The 20,976-nt window shown below is 43.4% G+C and overlaps 2 protein-coding genes across 5 annotated transcripts in view; one reads left to right on the top strand and one right to left on the bottom strand.

The window, feature by feature from the left end:
- LOC147022175 (mitochondrial Rho GTPase 1-like) overlaps positions 1-20,976 on the top strand; it is a 105,762-nt gene that overhangs the window by 33,154 nt on the left and 51,632 nt on the right. For 3 of the 4 annotated variants that reach the window (XM_085892829.1, XM_085892831.1, XM_085892830.1), the window contains exons 5-6: positions 8,500-8,553; positions 17,527-17,579. In XM_085892829.1, the coding sequence (XP_085748955.1) occupies positions 8,500-8,553; positions 17,527-17,579 (107 nt within the window). The remainder of the gene's footprint in view (positions 1-8,499; positions 8,554-17,526; positions 17,580-20,976) is intronic. The other variant, XM_085892832.1, reaches the window with a different exon arrangement.
- Positions 4,917-6,317, bottom strand: LOC147022176 (uncharacterized). Its single transcript, XM_085892833.1, has 2 exons — positions 6,122-6,317; positions 4,917-5,785 (listed from the first exon to the last, which is right to left on the bottom strand). The coding sequence occupies exons 1-2, from the start codon at positions 6,248-6,250 to the stop codon at positions 5,141-5,143; spliced, it is 774 nt and encodes a 257-aa protein (XP_085748959.1). The 5' UTR covers positions 6,251-6,317; the 3' UTR covers positions 4,917-5,140.

The raw sequence follows: 20,976 nt of genomic DNA, 5'->3' as shown, positions 1-20,976 counted from the left end.
CAAAGTTAATGGAATCGAACGAAACTTCAATAAAAACACTTTCAGGGTGTTTCAAGTAACCCCTGAAAGTTTCAGCTTCCACATTCAACTCTTCTCGGAGGAGAAGATGAAACGTACAACATACTTTCCCTCCATTATATGTAGTCGACCAGTAGATGCCAATAGTGGTGCCTGTAGAAAGTCTACACCCCCTTTCAAATTTTTCACCTTTTGTTGCCTTATAGCCTGGAATTAAGTTGCATGAAATCAGACTTTTTTTCCCCCCTTTATTTCCACATCATAACCCACAACTTCCAAGTGAAAAACAAATTTTACAAATTCCAGAAAATTAATTAAAAATATGAAACTAGAATATCTTGGTTGAATAATGTCCACCTCCCTGAGTTAATACTTGGTGGAAGCATCTTTAACATCAATTACAGCTGTGATTCTGTTGGGATAGGTCTCTGCCAACTTTGCACTCCTTGATTGGGCAACATTTCCCCATTCTTCTATACAAAACTGTTCAAGCTCAGTGAAGTTACATGGGGAACGTTGATGGATCGCAATCTTCAAGTCATGCCACAGATTTTCGATTGGATTTAGGTCGGGGCTCTGACTGGGCCACTCAAGGACATTTATCTTTGTGCTCCTCCAGTCATTCCAGTGTAGCTTTCTCTGTGTGCTTCGGGTAGTTTGTCACGCGGAAAGGTGAACATCCGTCCCAATTTCAGCTTTCTTGCAGAGGGCAGCAGGTTTTCCTCTCGAATTTTTCTGTATTTTTCTCCCTCCATTTTCCTTTCCATCCTGACAAGTTCCCCAGTCCCTACTTATGAGAAACATCACCATAACATGATGCTGCCACCACCATACTTCACAGTAGGGATGGTGTTCTTTGAGTGATGTGCTGTGTTGGGTTTGCACCAAACATAACGTTTTGCATTTTGGCCAAAAAGTTCCATCTTGGTTTCGTCAGACCACAAAACTTTTTGTCGCATGGCTTCAGAATCTGAAGTGGTTTTCTGCATCCCTGAAACGCAACTCAAAGTGCGGTTTTTCAGTAATTGCTTCCTTCTTACCACCCTACTGTACAGTCCAGACTTGTGGAGCGCTTGGGATATTGTTGTCACATGCACACAGTGACCAGTCTTTGCCATAAAGGACGGGAGGTCTTTCAAAGTTGCCATTGGCCTCTGATCAGTTTCATCTTTGCTTGATCATCCACTTCGGAGGGACGGCCTGATCTTGGCAAGGTCTTGGTGGCACCATACAACTTCCACTTCTTCATGATTGGCTTGATTGTGCTCCAAGGGATATTGAAGGCCTTTGAAATATTTTTATACCCATCCCCTGATCTGTGCCTTTCCACAGCTTTATCTCAGAGGTTTTCTGAAAGCTCCTTGGTTCTCATGGTTGAGTCTTATGCAGGGGTTTCCTTATTTCTTGGAGTAGGAGGCTACCATTAAAAAGTAGCAGGTTACCATCACCACGAGCAAAGAGAGCGCAGCTGTATGGCCGGGGTCCAGGGCCCTACGTGGGCCCTGGAAGCCGGAAGATCCTCGATGGCTGGAGATGCATTCGAGCATGATTTCTGACATGAAATGGTTCTCATATTTTCATGCTGTTGGGGTGGAAAACTCCACAAAAACAAGTGGCTAGGCCTGTACTGGATGTAGTTGCATTAACATAATGACTGACTGACTGGTTGACTGAAATTCAGCTATACTGTATAGTTAGTTCAAGCAGATTTTAAACAGGGTTTATTAATTTAAGGCCATGATTTAGGGCACACCAAGGTGTCTGGAAGATGGAGTAACTAAGCACTTTTAAAGTCATTTTAGCAACATTTGGGCTATACCTTAGTTCTTAATAGGGAGATGATACTGCACATGGTGGAGTACAGTGAGCAATCTGAAGTAAGTGTGACATAATAATAGTGCAGATGAACTAGCATTCATTAAGGAAACCATATTCCATTTCTTGGATGTCAAAACAGTGGGATGTAGAGATTTCGTGGTGACAAAAAAAAAAAAAATCGAAAAATTCCCTCTGAAGTAAGTAGGCGGCGACCTTTGACATTTTTTTCTCTGAGTAGACGGCTGCAGGTCGCCGGTAACCGGCTTCTAAGGAAACCCCTGCTTCTGTGAAATGCACTACCCAGCAGAGGAAACCTACAGGAACAGCTGATTTTATTCTGACAAAATCAGAATCATGACGATTTAACACAGGTGGAGGCCAATTAACTTGGTGTGTGTGATTTTGAAGGTGATTGGTTACACCTGAACTAATTTACAATTGCTGTTATAAGGGGGGTGGACACTTATCCAACCAAGACATTCCAGTTATGTAATTTTAATTAATTTTTTGAAATCTGTAGAATTTTTTTTTCTCACTTTCTGGCAGAAATGCTGCATTGAGAGAAGTAGCATATGAGAGGAGTAGTCTCATAAACTATAGCTGGTAAGAGGTCCTTCTACAGTAGTCTGCAAATAATTACTACAGGAAAGGAATGCTATTTTGCCTGGGTTGGAAGTTGTTGGTTACGATATGTAAATAAAGGTGGGAAACGTCTGATTTAATGCAATTTAATTCCAGGCTATAAGGGAACAAAAGGTGAAAAAATTGAAAGCGGGTGTAGACTTTCTTTGGGCATTCTATGTATCTTCAGTGCTTCACCTCTAGATGGCCCTTTGAGACTTGTATTGTTTGTTTTCAGTTGGAGTGGCAGGAATATCTGCCATAAGAATGACTGCAGAGCCTTTGTTTACCAATTATAGGCAGTCTGTTGTGATCACCAGTTTGTTCTCTATATATAGTACAGTACAGAATATACTTTCAACTGAGAATTTTATTTTTTCTATATTTAATACATGTTCATATATATATATATATATATATATATATATATATATATATATATATATATATATATATATATATATATATATATATATATATATATATATATATATATATATATATATATATATATATATATATATATATATATATATATATATATATATATATATATATGTATGTATATATATATATATATATATATATATATATATATATATATATATGTATATATATATATGTATATATATGTATATATGTATATATGTATATATATATGTATATATGTATATATATATGTATATATATATGTATATATATATATGTATATATATATATGTATATATATATATGTATATATATATATGTATATATGTATATATGTATATATATATGTATATATATATATATGTATATATATATATGTATGTATATATATATATATATATATATATGTATATATATATATGTATATATATGTATATATATTCAACGAAAGAAGCACGCTGATTATGACAGGATGATGACATCATGCGCATAAATTGCACTAACACATCACCTCCAATTTAGGAGGCATCCGTATGGCCCTCAAGCCGTTGCAGACTGAGATTAAAACCTATGGTCACAAATAGACGAAGCAGAGATGTCGATCTAGATTTTGTCCTTGTTGTGCGCTCATCAGGGCAACATACTGCTCGTCATTTATTTGTGACCATATTAGGCTTATTAAGATAACTGAATCGAACCCCCTAACTTTATGAGGCAGCAGCAAGAGGCCCCAACTATTGAGGATATATATATATATATATATATATATATATATATATATATATATATATATATATATATATATATATATATATATATATATACAGTATTGTTGCTTCTCCGGGTACCGAGACACCTGCTTGTCACTCAGGGGGATTAATCCCCAGTTATCCTCGGAAGAGCTGGACCTGGGGCTGTGGTTTCGTGATAGAGATGCTTAGCAGGCAGACACGAGCGGGGGAACAGTCGAGCTGGGCTGTGTTGCACAAGCGCGAGCGCGGGCGTACTTTGCCCGCAGCTCTCCTTTATTACGTACTCAGTACACTCACAAGCCGGGCGACTACGGCATCACTACGACGCCTCAGGCGGCGCGCACTCCTTATATTCCTGGCAGACACGATGCTCACGACGACCACTCCCCCCAACACCATGCCCCGCCCCGCAGGCCCGCAGGCTATACCACACTCCTCCCTCCTAAAACTATGATTATTAAATGATCACCATCATAATAAGCATAAACAGCACGAAGCACTACGGTATAACAGTAGACAAGGTACAAAAAAGAAAACAGCAAAGTATAAAAGCACATCACATCATATAACGTGTGGAAGCGAGCTAGTGGAGCTGCAACGGCCAGGTTCCGAAGACTGAGGTGCACACAGCACCTACCAAACTCTGACCGCATCACCGATATGAAGCAGCAAGGCGAGAAGCACAGCAGCACTACACAGCGGAAATGCCCCCAGGCGGCTCATGCTTACATGGCCTTCGGCGAGGCCGCGGCGACCTCCCGAGCAAACCTCCCCCGGCACCATCAAACGCCTCCAGCCCACAAGGCGACACATCTCCCCCAGGCAGACCTGAAGCAGATAAACATTCCGAGGCCGGAAGCCCGCTGTCTGGAAGCCGTGGCTCCAGCGCCAGACTCGATTGACCTTGGATGGAGGCGCTGAACAGCGCCGCTGGCTGGATGCAACCAATGCTCCACAACAACCCACGCACCACAATCAGTTGAGATGCCAACGCCCGTCCAAACGGCCCTGACCGAACACAGAGAGCTGCGCCCCCGGCGCCAGGCACGTCTGACCTTGCCGCAACCAGAGGTGGGGGTAACGCTGATCAGCGCACCAGTCCTGGCTCCGAGTCGATCTCCGAGACCCACACGGCAGTTAGACGGTAGCAACTCCATTCAAACCACACTTCAACCATAGGCTCGTCATAAATCAATAGGAATAACATTGGAACCATTGCAAACTCATTTTCCCGTACAGCGCGTTCTTTCGGCAAAATCCCTGCACATGACAAAGCCACTACCCGCGGCCCGGGGCAATGGAAGGCCAACCAAACCTTTTTATTCGCCACCACCGCTCCCAAAGCCACCACATCCCATTGACCATACTGCAAAACCCATCGATTGATCTCCGCCAAACCCACTCTCACACAGGAACTGTTGGCATTTATTTCAACAACGTTAAACCGCATCACTCGAACAATGCAAAACAAATATGCAATGAACAGCAACCCATAACCTACATCACGAGTCCGTCTCTTGGTTGTCGACTCTGTTGCGACTCGCGACTTCCTTTAATGCCACGGGCTCACCGCAACCCGTTGAAGCTGCCCGAACAACACAGGCGCACCCCGCACCATGAACGCAGCCGACGCGCGAGAGCTCATCGCGAGAGCTGGCGCGGCTCCCGCTGCTTCCGCACCGCACACCACCGTTGCAGGCAGCAACGAACGGCCGCTCCCGTTGCATCGATGCGGCTCCCGCCGCCAGAACCTCGCCCTCGGGTCTCGACGAAAGCATCGAAGAGAGCACCGGCACACCTGGAGGTACGAACTGGAGATCCAGCCCGAGGTGCGCCAGCCAGTCCCGACCCAAAAGGGCGGGGGCGGGCCCCTCCCCTCGCACCACGAACCTCGGAAGCGCAACCCGCTGGTCCCGCTGGGCAATCACGACGTGCGCCCCGCCAACCGCCGGCAGCGCTTCACCGGCATAAATGTGCGATGCGAGGGCAGCACGAGTGGACTCAACTCGACACCCGATCAGTGCCCCGATCACTTCGACATTCACTGGCATCGGTCCTGTCACCGTAGGACCAACTGAAACCAGGCTCAACATGGGCAGCATCAGTGCCCCGGTCACCTCAACCTCCCCTGCCACTGATCTTGTCACCTCCGGATCAATTGGAAGCAGGTCTAATACCGGCAGCATCTCCCGCTCCGGGTCGCTGGAATCTCTGTGCCCAGGCCGCAAAACTCGATCCGGGACGTTACCGTGTACGCCATGCACCGAACACCGCACCGGCCGTAGGTCTCGACCCGGGACGGAAGGATCGCTTCGCACACCGCCATCAATGACTGTCATGATGGGCGATGACTCTCGGCACACACACCGTAGACGCCCCCGAGTGCTCAGACCGCCGTCCGAGTGATCGTATCGCAAAAGCCATCCACGACCCACGCCGCAGACCGTGCGCGCGGCCATGCGCGCCTGGCACATCGTGCTGACCTCCGGATCATCTGCTGCGCACCGACCATCGAGACCCCGGACATTCTTCAGAGCTTGCGCGACGTCCAACGCCGCGTTCGAGCCGAACCGCGTGTCCTCGTTCTTTAGCCGTGGCTTTGCAGAAATCATTCCCCCGATTTGTCGTGCCTCAATAAAACGAACACTGAGCGCGGCCGTTGCCCACTCGACGTGGCCGAAGTCGACTCCCACGAAGGCGGGCATGCGTCCGCGCGCCGTGCCCCAACCTTCTGCCATGCTCGTGCTGGCGAGACCCTTGGCTCCGTAGCCTGGAACCGCACGGGTTATTCGCTGCCGCCCTGCACACGCCGATCCGAAGATCCTCGTCAGCCAACTGTGGTGTCGTGATAGAGATGCTTAGCAGGCAGACACGAGCGGGGGAACAGTCGAGCCGGGCTGTGTTGCACAAGCGCGAGCGCGGGCGTACTTTGCCCGCAGCTCTCCTTTATTACGTACTCAGTACACTCACAAGCCGGGCGACTACGGCATCACTACGATGCCTCAGGCGGCGCGCACTCCTTATATTCCTGGCAGACACGATGCTCACGACGACCACTCCCCCCAACACCATGCCCCGCCCCGCAGGCCCGCAAGCTATACCACAGGGGCCACCGCTCACAATTAACGTTGTGGTACGGTGGGTTGTTTTAGAAACACGAACGCCAACAAGTTAACTACGAGTTCCAGTGCCACCGTCTAATTATTCCATTTAACTCGAGGTCACGTGGTTACCTGAGCGTGGAGCGTGCCATCGGCAAAGCACCAATGCTATCTCGATTAGATTTTAATTCGGGCGGCCGAGCGTTTTAACCGCTGGTGCGTGCCGACAATTTTTGGTCAAATCTGTGGTAATTACCTCCAGTCTATCTCAGTTCAGACAATCTGAGACCAATGCAAGGAAAGGACAAACATGGACAGGTTGGAAATCGACAAATAATTTATTAATAATAAAATAAAAAAATAAAAAGACCTTTTTATTTTCTGAGGTAAATAATTGAATGAATTCCAAGGCAATCGAAATGAATAATTACTCAGGCAAAAATCTATCAAAATGACAGGAAAGAGACAGAGAGCAGATGCTTATTGGGGGTTGACTTGCTTACAACTATACACAGACAAGGGTACCCAGCAGATCATTCAGTGGGGGGGGGGGGGAAAGAGTCTTCTCGCTCAGCAGAGAGTAGTCGTCCATGAAGTGAAAATGTTCTGAAATGTGTGTGTGCGTGTCACATCCGTCGCCAGCACCCAGCCTTGCCGTGCGCCCTCTCGCGAACAGCCTTGAATGCCAGTCGACGTCTGGGAGGGCACCGAGATCATCTCTTGTGGGTTTAGACCCTGGTGCTGCGACACGGGCAGCTCCTCACATTTCACAAAACTGGTGACGTCCAGTGACCAATACGGTCCGTTGGTGACTGACCCGCGCCTCACTCGTTGGTGACCGACCCGTGCCTCACTCGTCGGCGCTGCTCACACCCACACGTGCACCACATGCTCGCTTGTTCAAGCACTGGGAAGCACGAATTGTCTCGTTGGCGCCGGTCAGACACCCACACGCTCACTCGCTCGCTTCCTCGCTTGCACTCTTCCTCTCTGGCTCGCTCCTTCCCTCGCATGCTTCAACTCTCGCTTTCTTTCTTTCTCTTGTGCGCTTACACACTCGCTTCTTCCCTCGCGCGCTTACACACTCGCTTCTTCCCTCGCGCGCTTACACACTCGCTTCTTCCCTCGCGCGCTTACACACTCGCTTCTTCCCTCGTGAGCTTTCACACTCGCTTCTCGCACGCTTGCTCTCTCGCTTACTTCTCCACTTCCCCGCTTCTTTCTCGCTTCTCTTCTCCTTTTTTGCCCACTTACACCCGCTTCTTGCTCGCTTCTCATGCTTACTTCTCTCCTTCTGTACGGACCTCCAATTATTTTTATATCTGTAGCCCGTCTTGGCGGGCGCAAAGTTCCCCCAAGCTCACCCAGCCCCACTTGCGCACCGTTACTATGACGACCCGTGCTCTCGAAAAAAAAAAGGTGGGCATCGGTGCTCGCGAAAAATATGTGCATAAACGTTACCGAGTAAAAATAATTTGGGCACTAGCGCTTGTGAAAGACGTGTGTTAACTTGTCTGTCGTAATGAAAAAGAGCTTCCCATAAGAGAGGGGATATATTCTTTACCCTTCTCAACGCATCACATTTAAGATCCCATTAGACATGGGGATGGGGCTAATCTGAACATGCATTTAAGGAAATAACTGTCTGAGGACCTGGATGTGTGGATGCATTCATCAGACTGGATTCTGAAATCCATAACAATATATAGCACATGTGGATTGCTTTTCATTCATGTTTAAAGTGTTGTTTTGTTTTCCAGGCCAATGCAATTTGTCTAATTTGCGCAGTGAATGATGAGCAGTCCTTTGAAAAGGTATGATGTTAAACGACTACATTCTCTTATTCAATGATCATATAAAACCTGCCATCTAAAAATCTGTCGAAAGTTTCACAGAATGTGTGTATATATATATATATATATATATATATATATATATATATATATATATATATATATATATATATATATATATATATATATATATATATATATATATGCAGTATTTTTTTTTAGTTTGTGTCCAGCCAAATTGACTCAGTCAGAAATGGCCATTTTCCAGGTTTGCGGTTTTGGATTGTTGAACTCCTTTACTTTCCATCTGTGGAAGTTTTACTGCCAGACACCTTCACTTATGTTAACTTTTTAATGTGATTTTAAAGGTAGGTAATGGTCAAAAACCTGGCCAAAAGGATCGGATTTCGCTACATTCCCCGTATTTGACAGCTGCACATGTTGTCATGCATTTCTCTGCAAAGCTCATCAGGAATCTTCTTTGAGGTTGTTCCTGAATATTCATCAGGTGGTTAACTCTAACATTTCATGAATACCATAAACAAATTGACCTTGATGCTCAGGATTACTCTAACATTCTTTAATTTGCTTTCAGTGACTGCTTGCTGATTCACTTTTGGCTGTCATGTGCTGCCCAACGCAATTGCATTATTATCCATTGCGATTGCTGTTGCCTGAAGTGCTCAGAAGTGTTTTTCACATGATAATAATTACAATTTATTTGCCTAAGTAGAATGCTATAAGCGCTGTGATGGCCAAATACCCTGTGCCCATGCTCCAAGTAAGCTCAGATGTTGTAACCTGGAATCCATTCACACTCGGGTGGAATGGCACAGGTTGATCGTTTATTATTTTGATGAACCCTCACCACCTGACAATGAAGGTCGTGGTGATGGGACTGATACTGCTGAAATATCCCATTTGTCTAATGTTAATGATCAAAATGCTTCATCAGCCACAACTGACATCACTTAGCCAGCCCAGGATAGTGATGATGAAGAAGGTAACGAAGAAACTTTGTATGACTAAGTAAAGAAAAATGGTTGATGGTCACCAGACACGCACGCACGCACGCACGCACGCACGCACGTACACACACACACACACACACACACACACACACACACACACACTATATATATATATATATATATATATATATATATATATATATATATATATATATTACGGGTATCGAGTGTATTATGAGGAGGTTAATCCCCGTTTCTCCTCAGAAGAGCCAGCCGGACCTGGGGCCACCGCTCACCATTAACTTTGTGGTACGGTGGGTTGCTTTACAACTACAAATGCCAATCAGCTAACCACGAGTTCCAATGTCCACCGTCTAATTTTGCCGTTTCACTGGAGGTCACGTGGCTTCCTGAACGGAGAACGCGCCCTCGGCGATGCACCGATCTTAACTTGATTAGATCTTAAGTCGGGCGGCCGCGCGTTTACCGCTGATGCATGTCGACTATGACAGGTTAATTAGTTTGGGAATTACCTCCCAGTCTATCTTGGTTTGGACAATGCTGGATCAATGGAAGGAAAGGACAAGCACGGACAGATTGACACGGCAACAAGGAATTTATTAATAATAAAAATAAATAAACAGAAGAACTTTATATTTCCTTTTGGTGAAAAAAGGTGAATTCAAATCAATCAAAATAATCTCAAACAAAAGTAATTAAACAGGCATTGATAGAAAAAACAGACAAAGAGCAGATGCTTATTACTATGCCTTACTTAACGATGAAACACGAGACAAGGGTATCCAGCAGATCATTCAGGGGAGGAAAATAAATCCGGTCTCGGCTTGCCAAGGCAGAAGTCGTCGTGCATCAAATAAAATGTCCCAAGATGTGTGAGCGTGTCTTGGTCCACTGCCAGTGCCCTGCTTCGCCGTGCACCCACTTGCAAACAGGCTCGAACACCAATCTACGTCACGTCGTCGGCCCCCAGAAACCAGGGATGCCAAAAATCAGGTACGCCAAGAGCAGGTCCTGAGCAGAAGCAGCAGGAATGGTCCAACCGTCACCCACCTTCAGGAGCTATCAGGAGCCTTAACCAACGGACATCTGTAAGGCTGTCACCAACTCACCAGCTCACCAACTGTCACCAGCGGTCAGAGCTTTAATGCTGTAAAGCTGTCACCAACTCACCAACTGTCACCAGTGGTCAGGACTGTAAGGCTGTCACCAGCTCACCAACTGTCACCAGTAGTCAGGAATGTAAGGCTGTGACCAGCTCACCAACTGTCACCAGTGGTCAGGACTGTAAGGCTGTCACCAACTCACCAGCTCACCAACTGTCACCAGCCATCAGAGCTGTAAGGCTGGAAGACTGTTGCCAGCTCACCAACCAACTGATGGGAAAACAGTCCTCCCGTCCTTTTCATAGGTGACCAGTGAGGTGGGTGGAGCCTCAAGCAGACTTCAGCCAAATCCACCTTGCCTATTGGTGCATCGTTGCACGTCACTTCCAACTGTCAATCTCGCGATCATTCATTCCTCGTTCAGCCCGCCATGAACAAGAGCCAGCCAGCATCCATAGAGCTGCCAAACATGGCATCAAATGTCGATGGAAAAAGGTGAACGTCAACGTCAGTGAAATAGGTGGGTGTTGAATGGCGATGAAAGATAGGTGGGTGAGGTAAATGATCCACAGCCATATTTGACCGTCAGAATAACTGCTCAGGAAAAGCCCGCAGTGTACTTAATCAAATGTCCTGTCAGTCCAAAGTGTAAATAAATCGTCCACCTCCAAGCCAATGTGTCCTGATGGAAAGGGGGTAGATTAGCCTCCGTTAGCTCAACGGTTATCTCTCTCATGCATGAACGTGTCATAAAGAGAAAAAGGTCATCCCATAAGAAAGGGAATCTGTTCTCTACCCTTCTCCAACGCATCAAAGTTAGAATCCCACCAGACATGGGGATGGGTCTATCCTGGACATGCATATTTGGAAATAACTGGCTGAGGACCTAGATGTTTGTATGCATACATAGGATCCGATTCTGAAATCCAGAACATATATATATATATATATATATATATATATATATATATATATATATATATATATATATATATATATATATATATATATATATATATATATATATATATATATATATATATTGTTACGTTTGAGGGGGGGGTATGCATTCAAAGGGTAATTAGGATGTTTAATTAGGTATGCCATGCTGTTCGAGTTTACCAGGATCTCGATGTAATAAGTAGCAATTCAGTGGTGATAAGTTGTCTAGTAAATGTTCATTTCTTCAAGGGGGGAAATGATAATTGTCACGTAATTAGATAGGGACACGGGATAGGGTAAGTGTGTCTGCGTAAACCCCTTTTAGTAGTCCCTGGAGGCTGGCCGTGACGTCACAGGACAGTGCAGCAGATGGCTCCGCCCCGTGATCACGATTGGCAGAAGGCGACGGCGGTGGGCCAATAAACGGCTCGATTGGAAGTGACGAGGACAGGAGGATAAAAAGGTTCTGTTCGGGGTCGAAAAGGAAGAGGAAGAAGATCTGGACAAAAACGATCGTGTTTTTTTGGTGTGGAGGCTGTTGCGCGGCAAGCATCCTTGTTGTGCTGATTCGATCGTGTTCTTGATCGTGTCTTGGAGCCTTGCTGAGCCTCGTGCCTCACCTTGGTTGGCTCTGGGGTTCTGCTGACTCGGAGTACGGGGTCGAACGGCGGGCGGACCTGCCTCCCTCTCCTGCTTGCAACTTGGCGCCAGAACTGGTTCCCTGGCGGCTGTGAGCGGACTTGGGCCAAGACCAGGAGGTCGACAGCACCACGGTTTCTCCTGCCCCCCATGACGAGAGCAAGGCCAGCTCGTCCGACGCCGATCCAGGGACAGTTGCGTCCACACCACGGTCCAGCCTGACCACCAGAAATAGCTACGTTGTGTGTGTGTGTGTGTGTGTGTGTGTGTGTGTGTGTGTGTGTGTGTGTGTGTGTGTGTGTGTGTGTGTGTGTGTGTGTGTGTGTGTGTGTGTGTGTGTGTGTGTGAACTTGGCGCCTTAGAGGTTTGAGATCTCTATATTCATTGGAATTGTCTGTGTTTTTCCCCACGCCCGATCCCACACCATCCCGTCGAATCGCCCTGGATCCCTCTTCTTGCCGAGTCTTGTTATTTCTGGTAATAATAAAAACAAATAAACATCATCAACTCAGTGAAAAGTGACTCGTGCCACCTTCCTCGTCCCGTTTGCCGTAGAGCGATTAGAACCGCCATGTTTGGGTTATAAATAAATAAACCGCCTCCATCGTTTCGGCTCATTCTACGTTGGCGGGACTGTTCAAGTCCCGTGGACGTCACTATATATATATATATATATATATATATATATATATATATATATATATATATATATATATATATATATATATATATATATATATATAGTAGCCCGAAAGTTACTTTACCTCTGATAAATTTCTCACACTTCCCTCCATCCCTTCCCCTCTGCCCTCGCCCGCTATGGTATGCGGAAACACTAACTCAGAAGAATGATGGAGCACATACAGATACAATGACAAATTAATTATTGTAAGTACTGTACAATAAAACCTGTATATTAAAAGAGTTCAAGAACAATGCTTTACTGGGAAAGTGACTTCACCTTCACTTCACAGGCCACCCTGTATATGTATATATATATATATATATATATATATATATATATATATATATATATATATATATATATATATATATATATATATATATATATATATATATATATATATAACAATATTGATTATGAAATTGCAAAGAACTGAGCCAAAAAGCATCCACACCAAAAGCGAAGTAATTAACCAAACTAACATAGCTTATGCAAGCTTTTTGCTTTAGGGAAATTTACCATCTATAAATTTGTATGCAGAAATTTCAGAGAGCAGTCTGCATTAGAAATGCCTGTTGTTTGGGTGAGTGTTAAAAAGCTGCTCTCTTTGTCCCAACTTTTGCACACGGTTTGATGTGTGCCAACTCCCAAGGTGTTTGTAAGTCGACCACTACATGTGCTTGTCATCACATTTCCAGTATCATTCTCGGGCTTATTGTTTGCAGGTTCAGGGATATGTAGATATCTCGGAAATTATTCTTGCATTTTCCGTCTCTTTTTGTGGTGGCATGTATCATTGTCATGGCTTTCTTTGGCTTTTCTTTCTGCATTGTGATGGATGACAGTAATGGCCACATGTCACAAGCATCACATCATTCTAACCTTGCTGCCAAAAGCCGTGCCGCCAAAATACGACAACAAAGAACGTAAAAACATTGTAATGGAATAATTCCATGAAAACCACCGTCATAGTGTTCCACCAGGCAGCACATATCACACTGTATCATTGAGGCTCATCACGAATGTGTATGAAGAAATTCGCAAATTGGATTTTGATGGCAAGTACCTGTTCCTCAATGCAAGAGTAGATAATGAAATAAAATTTACAACCCCACTTTGGTCCTTGGTGAAAAAATTGCAGCTTATCTGCTTCCTTCTTACCCCCCCACCCCGACCACCCAATTTTCATACCTCGTTGTCCTCAAAATAAATTGCTCGGTTTATCTGACGACTGATTGCACAAGTGCATAGCAGAGAATGAAGCAAGACTTGCAACACAGTACGTTCCCAAATTGGTACGAGTACGTAGCATTTTAATAGCTTGGACCAAGGACTTGCTAGAATAAGCACATCTGTATTGTGAGCATAAAACACATTAACGGTACAGAAATTAAGCGTGTAGCAGAAGACGAAGCACAACAAGAGGGCCATTCTGAGTGCTGGCCAAGTATACGTTTCGTAGGTGAAGCTCACGGCCTGTACACAGCACTAACGCAGAACGAAACTGTTGAAAATGTGTTTTGCTCTTGAATTTTTTGTACGATTTTTCATTCGGACTCATTCATTTCTTTGACTCTCCTCCATCCTCATTTGCCAAATTTATACCATTTGTATTGTATTATTCCTCTCTGAGTCTCAAGGATCGACTGAAGCCGACAAGCTTTGCTCCCCATTCAGGTGCAACTTTTCCCAGATGACTCACAAGTTGAGGTGGTGGCATAAGGAGTTGAGTAACTTTTTTTTCAAAGCAGTTGCATTATAAATATTTTAAATTAGAGCTACGGGTCGTCCTCATTTAACGCGGTAGTTGCGTTCCGAGAATTTTCCACGTCGGATGAAAAAAACGCGTAAAACGAATATAATTTTCCCATAAGAAACAATGTAATAGGTGGAGATTGTGTGTCAGGACGTTGGTGGATGGGGCACATCGAGAGAAGAGAAGTCACTTGTTCATTTAAATCAATTAAAATTAAATCTAATTTCACTCACTGGATATATCAAATGTTGTTGCTTGTGGTGATTGTGGAGTTGGAGGGTCGATGATGTGGAATCATTGAGGGGTTCCAGTTACTGAGGGGTTCCTTCAAGCAAAGCATTCTATCCGGATCGTTCGTAATGTGGATTTGGTAAGTCCAGGCCAATGTCCACTGCTCGTTCACCTTTCTCATATCGCTCGATCACTTTTTATTTCACCCTTAATGAAATGACTTTCCTTTAATTTGTTTTTCAATTTCACATTTACCAGCCACGGTGTCGAAGGATGCACAAGATACAGTATTACGCGATACTTTTAGCAGATAAATTAGTGATAAATTTGATGCGCGCACATGAAGATGGCTGTCAAAGAACCCTCAGGTTGCCGCGTGTTTGATATGAGTCGGCACACGCCCAGCATCCCACGGCCGATCTCGGACTAGTTGAGTTAGTGCAGAGTGACGGCCAGGCGATATGCCTGCAGCCGCGTAATATCGAAAATTTAAGTGTTGCATGAAAAATTGTCTTCAATTCATCAGCCGCTTAATAACAAAATCACGCGAAATGAAAGCGCTTTTTGCGAGAAATTGCTGCACAAGAAACATTTGTGTGCACTTACCTGAATGAAACTTCTTTAATTGGTCCCTCTTGGTCTCATTCACAATTTAAACTTCTTTTTTTTTTTCTTCAAGAAAGGCACCACCTTTTCATTCAAGCATCTTGAGTCCAGAGTCTAGACTCATGTAGGAACTAAACGATAAAGACAAGCAGGTTTATAGAAATGACCAAATGGTTTGGGGATGGGGTGTTGCCAGGAGTGGTGGACATACATAAGAAGATAGAAGGAAGAATAACACAAAAATTAGAAACAAAGGGGACGAATTGATGCAGGTGGGCAACCAGCCTGGTCTTGGGAGGTGAGCCGGATGTGAGCTTTGTGTAAAATAGAGCCCACCAACTTGCTTCCCGAAAGAGAGTTGTAAGTTTCTGAGAATTGGCCTCCTGTCTTGAGATTCCAATAGTGTGGAAGGCCTTGATTCCTTTTGATTGATATATATATATATATATATATATATATATATATATATATATATATATATATGTATATATATATATATATATATATATATATGTATATATATATATATATATATATATATATATATATATATATATATATATATATATATATATGTATGTATGTATGTATGTATGTATATATATATATATATATATATATATATATATATATATATATATATATATATATATATATATATATATATATATATATATACATATATATATATATACATGTTCAAGGCTTGTGGAAGAGCTGGGGCACAGAACAGATCACGACACAACATAACAAAGCGAACAGCGGGAGAAAGGGAAATCGACAACAGCAGGGCAGAGGGAGAAAGTAGACAGAGACTGATAAACAAGGGATGCAGGTAGCGATGAGCGGTCGGGAGGAATGCCAGGGGTGGACAATATGGACACATAAGCAAAATTTCGGGAGGATGACGATGGTTTAATAGGTGCAGAAAAGATCGTGGTTTTGAATAGGGGATGACTTGAGATGGTGATAAACAGCTGTCCTGAAGACATGGAGGAAAGAATGAGATTGAAGAGAATGTGGAAGGTGGTTCCACAGGTGGGTAAAAAACGAGGAAAAATTGAGTGGAAGTGAGCAGTGGTTCTGGTTTTAGGCAGTTTCACGAGGAGGGGGTTGCTGGTTGATCGTGTACGTCCTTCAGCTGCCTGGTGGAGGAGGGAATAAAACACGGAGAAGGCAGAGGGTGCAAGAACAGAAATGAGATGCCTCTCAACTCTTTGGAACACCGTATCAGCTCTTTAGAACATTATATCGGTGCCATTTATCGACTACACAGCTCTGCATGTATAGTCTATAAATGGCGAATGATTCCATTGAAGCAGTGGAAATTGTGAAAGCAACACCATTATATAGAGTTGGTCACCTGCGATAAAGAACATCAGGCATGTCATAGACTGGGGTCACTAATGACGGAGCTCATGTAGTCAGTGCAGATTTTGTCACAGGGTCAATCAGAATGACGTGATTCTCATGGAACAACCCAAAACAATCTTGTTGCTGTCCAAGATTTGAGTTTTCTCTTTTGGGAGGCACGCTTGTGCTTCTCATTCTCTTTAGTATAATTTGTTGAATGAGCTATCCCCAATGTAACACAAGTTTATCGAGTCATATATTTCACTGTAAACACAATTACCAATCTCGTTCTTCTCAGATTATAATACTTAACGAGTCCAATGACCGAACTCTTGAGAGAGCTACATACAGTTACCCGTGACTGGATAAAGGTTTTGGAAGGTAAAAGCAAATTCTGTCAAAAGTCTGTCCCTGTGACTTCTTGGTGGTCATGGAAAAGGCAAAACGTATGTAGGAAACTGTCTTCTTTTGAATTTGAAAGGCACGTTTGTATCGGATGGAATGAGAGGTATGTGCGGTCTGAAAACGGTTTCTGAGTTCAATCCATCTATTACACAGGCCTACATGATGTGTCTTCATAGGTGCATGCAAAAAATATACCTTAGGCTTTTATGTATGTAGATTTTGGGCTCAAAACTTTTGTTTGCATCCTGGCCTGCATTCGGACAGATTTTCTTTGTTTGCCAGGTGAGCACCAAGTGGATTCCACTCATCAACCACAAAATGAACGAGGATGAAAGGTGGAACTTCGCACATTTTATTATCAAGCATATACCATGAGCAACTAGATAGCAATGTTTCCACTACAATACTACATGATGTTTAACGTCAGAATAAAATCCTGATTCTGTCATTGAATGCACTTCAGATTGTCCTGTTAAATTGACATGTACATCATTGTTGTAAGGCTTGGTGTATAATTACTTCAATGATTTTTATGCCTCCACTGACGAAGTCACTGGTGCCATTATGTTTTCGGGTTGTCCGTACGTATGTACGTACGTCCGTGCTAATTTTCTCTGTTTTCTCTGAAACTGCTCATTCAATTGATACAAAATTTTCACCATCGGCGCAACTGTGCATGCATAATGTTTTAATGATAATTATGACGTCACAGGTCACGTGGTGTGGCAGCCATGTTGGGAAAAAAGGAAAACGTTTGGACCATTATCTCCGAAACCAATCCATGGAAAAAATGTAAACTTGGCACATGTGAAGTACTCCCCATGGGAAACAAGTGATTTTTTTAATGATGTCATAGGTGGCTTCATTATGACGTTATACTTGCATATGTCAATCGCTTTATCCGATCAGTATGAAAAATTTTGAGGGTCATCTGGGGCTAAATTTTATGGGGGGAAAAATTGATGACGTCATCAGTCACATGGTTCAGCAGCCATATTGTTAATAACATAAAAACCTTCTCCGAAACGGCTTGACAGATCGAGGGGAAATTTCACCCACACCTTCTCCAAGCCTTTTTGATAACAGAGTTTTTACGAATAATTAATCGGTCACATGGTCTGGCAGCCATATTGGTTTGAACGAAAATCTTTAAATGAAATTCTTTCTCTTGAACCGCTTTATCGATCAACGTCAAATGTCACAGTTATGATCGAGTTGTCATAGGGAATATATGTTTTATATTTTAACCTGATCAGATGCATGGTCTGGCAGCCAAAATTATTTAATATTTTGAGTCATCTGGGTTCAGGTATTTATATCAAACTTGGTACAAGTATGTATAATGATGTAATAATGTGGGTGGGGGTATATCTGGTGATATTTTGACTTTGAAGAGTGCCCTTCTAGTTTTTCTTTAAGCCAAATTGCTATGACAGAAGCTGATATTATTTTATCTACTGTGTTGTGAACTGTTGCAAAGCCTTTGAATGCCTTTTGTCAACCAATCTGTATTATTCTGCAGAGTGAAAGTTTGGGCCTCAGACGTTTTTTTTCGCAAAAAATGTGCCGTGCGTTTATGATGTACTGTATCTTGTGGAGGTAAAACCCTGCTCAGAAATATCCACCAATCAAATGAATGCGATTGAACGAGCCATGTGTATTCTGCACATTTGATGTTTTTTTTATACCTATTTATCATGCATCCACATTGTTCTTTTCACATGTACAGACGTGTTGGTGCTTGATTTAAATAAATAAATTGTACACAAGAATTGAGGCTCGTGAAGCGAGCTAGAAAACAGAATGGGCGAGAATGTAATGGAACAAAAATAACAATGGAAAGTGAGTGAAAGTGGGGGAGGAGGAGTGCAGGTGGAGGCATACCAATCATAGGGTAGTGGGATGAAATGGAGGAAGACTTTGAGACATGAAGGACATGGGAGAGTACACTGGGTGAACAGGGTAGATACAGCCACCATCTCTCAAGCACAGAAGTAGAAGGGGAAACTGGGGGAGAAGCAGAAATAGAATGAAAAATTATAATTGAAAAATACTGAAATAAAATAATTTTATGAAGAGGGTGAGGGAGTCTGGGTAAACTTGATAACCTGGTAATTTGCAAAGAGGGTGAGCTTGAGGGATGGTCAAAGAGGGTGGAAAAAAAACGCCTGTGGATGGGGTGGGTGACCTGAGATGGTGTAGAATAGCTGGCTTTTGAAGAGCTGGAGGGAAGAACGAGATTGAAAAACTGGGGAAATTGGTTTCACAGACGAGAGAAAAGAGGAACAAATGAGTGGAAATGGGCATTGAGTCTGGAATTTAGGAGTTTCAGAAGGAGGGGGTTACTGGCAGACCATAAACACCCTGAAAAACCATTTGGTTTTTCCAGGGTGTATACAGAGCACATATGCCTGGTGTTAGCTTAATGGTTAGGGTGGTGGGCTTGGGATCCTGGGGTCCTGAGTTCAAATTCCGCTCAGCTGTTAAATTAATACCAGGTGGGGTTAACTCGGCGTGTCATCCTTCTGAGGTCGGCAAAATGAGTGCCAGCTTGCTGGTATACTGTGTCGGAGTGCCGACCCATCCAGGATAGTGCCCAATAGCCAAGGAGACTGCTTAAGCAGCACCAACGCTCTGTGCAGAGTATGGTCCCAATGGATGGATGGATACATAGCATAGAAAGGGCAGAGGGTGCAGAACTAGAAAGGAAGTGATAGAAGGCAGAGAGACCACTGACCTGTCTACAATGTGAAAGTAATAATCCTAGAAACTCACCTTCATTGTGGGAGATGCCAAGGATTTTGAAGGCCTTTGTTTCCATGCCGTAAAGCCGAGCAAAGTTTGAGGCATCATTTCATGTGATGCAGCTGTGCTGCTGATGCAATGACCCCTTGTTTCATAGAATTTGGCCAGGGAACCTGACACACAATGACCTAATTTTTCTTTTTCATAGTGGACCTTCGGTATTTTTAATGTACACAAGCAAATGCTAGCAGGTTGTACAGCCGGCTTAACATCCGCTCTAAAGTACGGTGTAATCATTGATGTCATAGCCAGGCCTACGAAGGATCAGGATGATGGTTTATATTAGGGCCAGGAATCAAACTCAGACTAGACAGTTCAAATGAGAGTTCATCATCTTGAAGTTATCCATTCAGCCGGGATATCTAGATTTTCAGGTTTTTGCTGAACATAACTTTATTTTGGGGTTTAATTAACGTGTAATGTTCAGGGTGTATCAAGAATGCAGTTTGCTTTAAATTGTCAGCTTATTTAATGAACCTTTGCTTATGGCGACAAAATAATAAATTGTATTTCTAAATTTTAAAGAAACAAACATTTAATTTCCCAATAATTTCTTTAGAGACAGCATTTCTAACTTTGTGGGTCCATAATTGGCTGTGAAATGCAACATGCTTTTCACAGCATTTTTATTTCAATACTTTTGTACCTTTTCTCAAGTGGACAAACCTTTATTTATACAAGAGACCCGAGCATGATTGAGATTTGAAATATGAGATGCTCAAAATGAGACTTCACACAATACCCTGACACTAAGATCCGAGACCCAAACACCATAGCACTGAGACCCGAACACCCTGTCGCGGAGGCCCGGTGGCCCCGTTGCAGGGGCCCCGAGAACAGAGGCCCCGTCGGAGTCCAGCAAAATTCCCTGACACTTCACCATAACACTGAGCACAACATACCTGGTATGCCTATGCAGGTAATGTG

Source organism: Eptatretus burgeri, chromosome 8 (assembly GCF_056783735.1).
Source record: "Eptatretus burgeri isolate ZD-2024b chromosome 8, Ebu_testis_v1, whole genome shotgun sequence".
NCBI lineage: Eukaryota > Metazoa > Chordata > Myxini > Myxiniformes > Myxinidae > Eptatretus > Eptatretus burgeri.
The sequence above is the reverse complement of the archived record's forward strand: the minus strand, read 5'-3'. Positions and strand labels throughout refer to the sequence as shown.

Excerpts from the sequence above, each read along its gene's own strand:
- LOC147022176 (XM_085892833.1), bottom strand. The coding sequence starts at position 6,250 with ATGATTTCTGCAAAGCCACGGCTAAAGAACGAGGACACGCGGTTCGGC. Across the intron at positions 5,786-6,121 it reads GCGCAGCAGATGATCCGGAG|GTGACAAGATCAGTGGCAGG; the intron begins GTCAGCACGATG and ends ATTGATCCGGAG.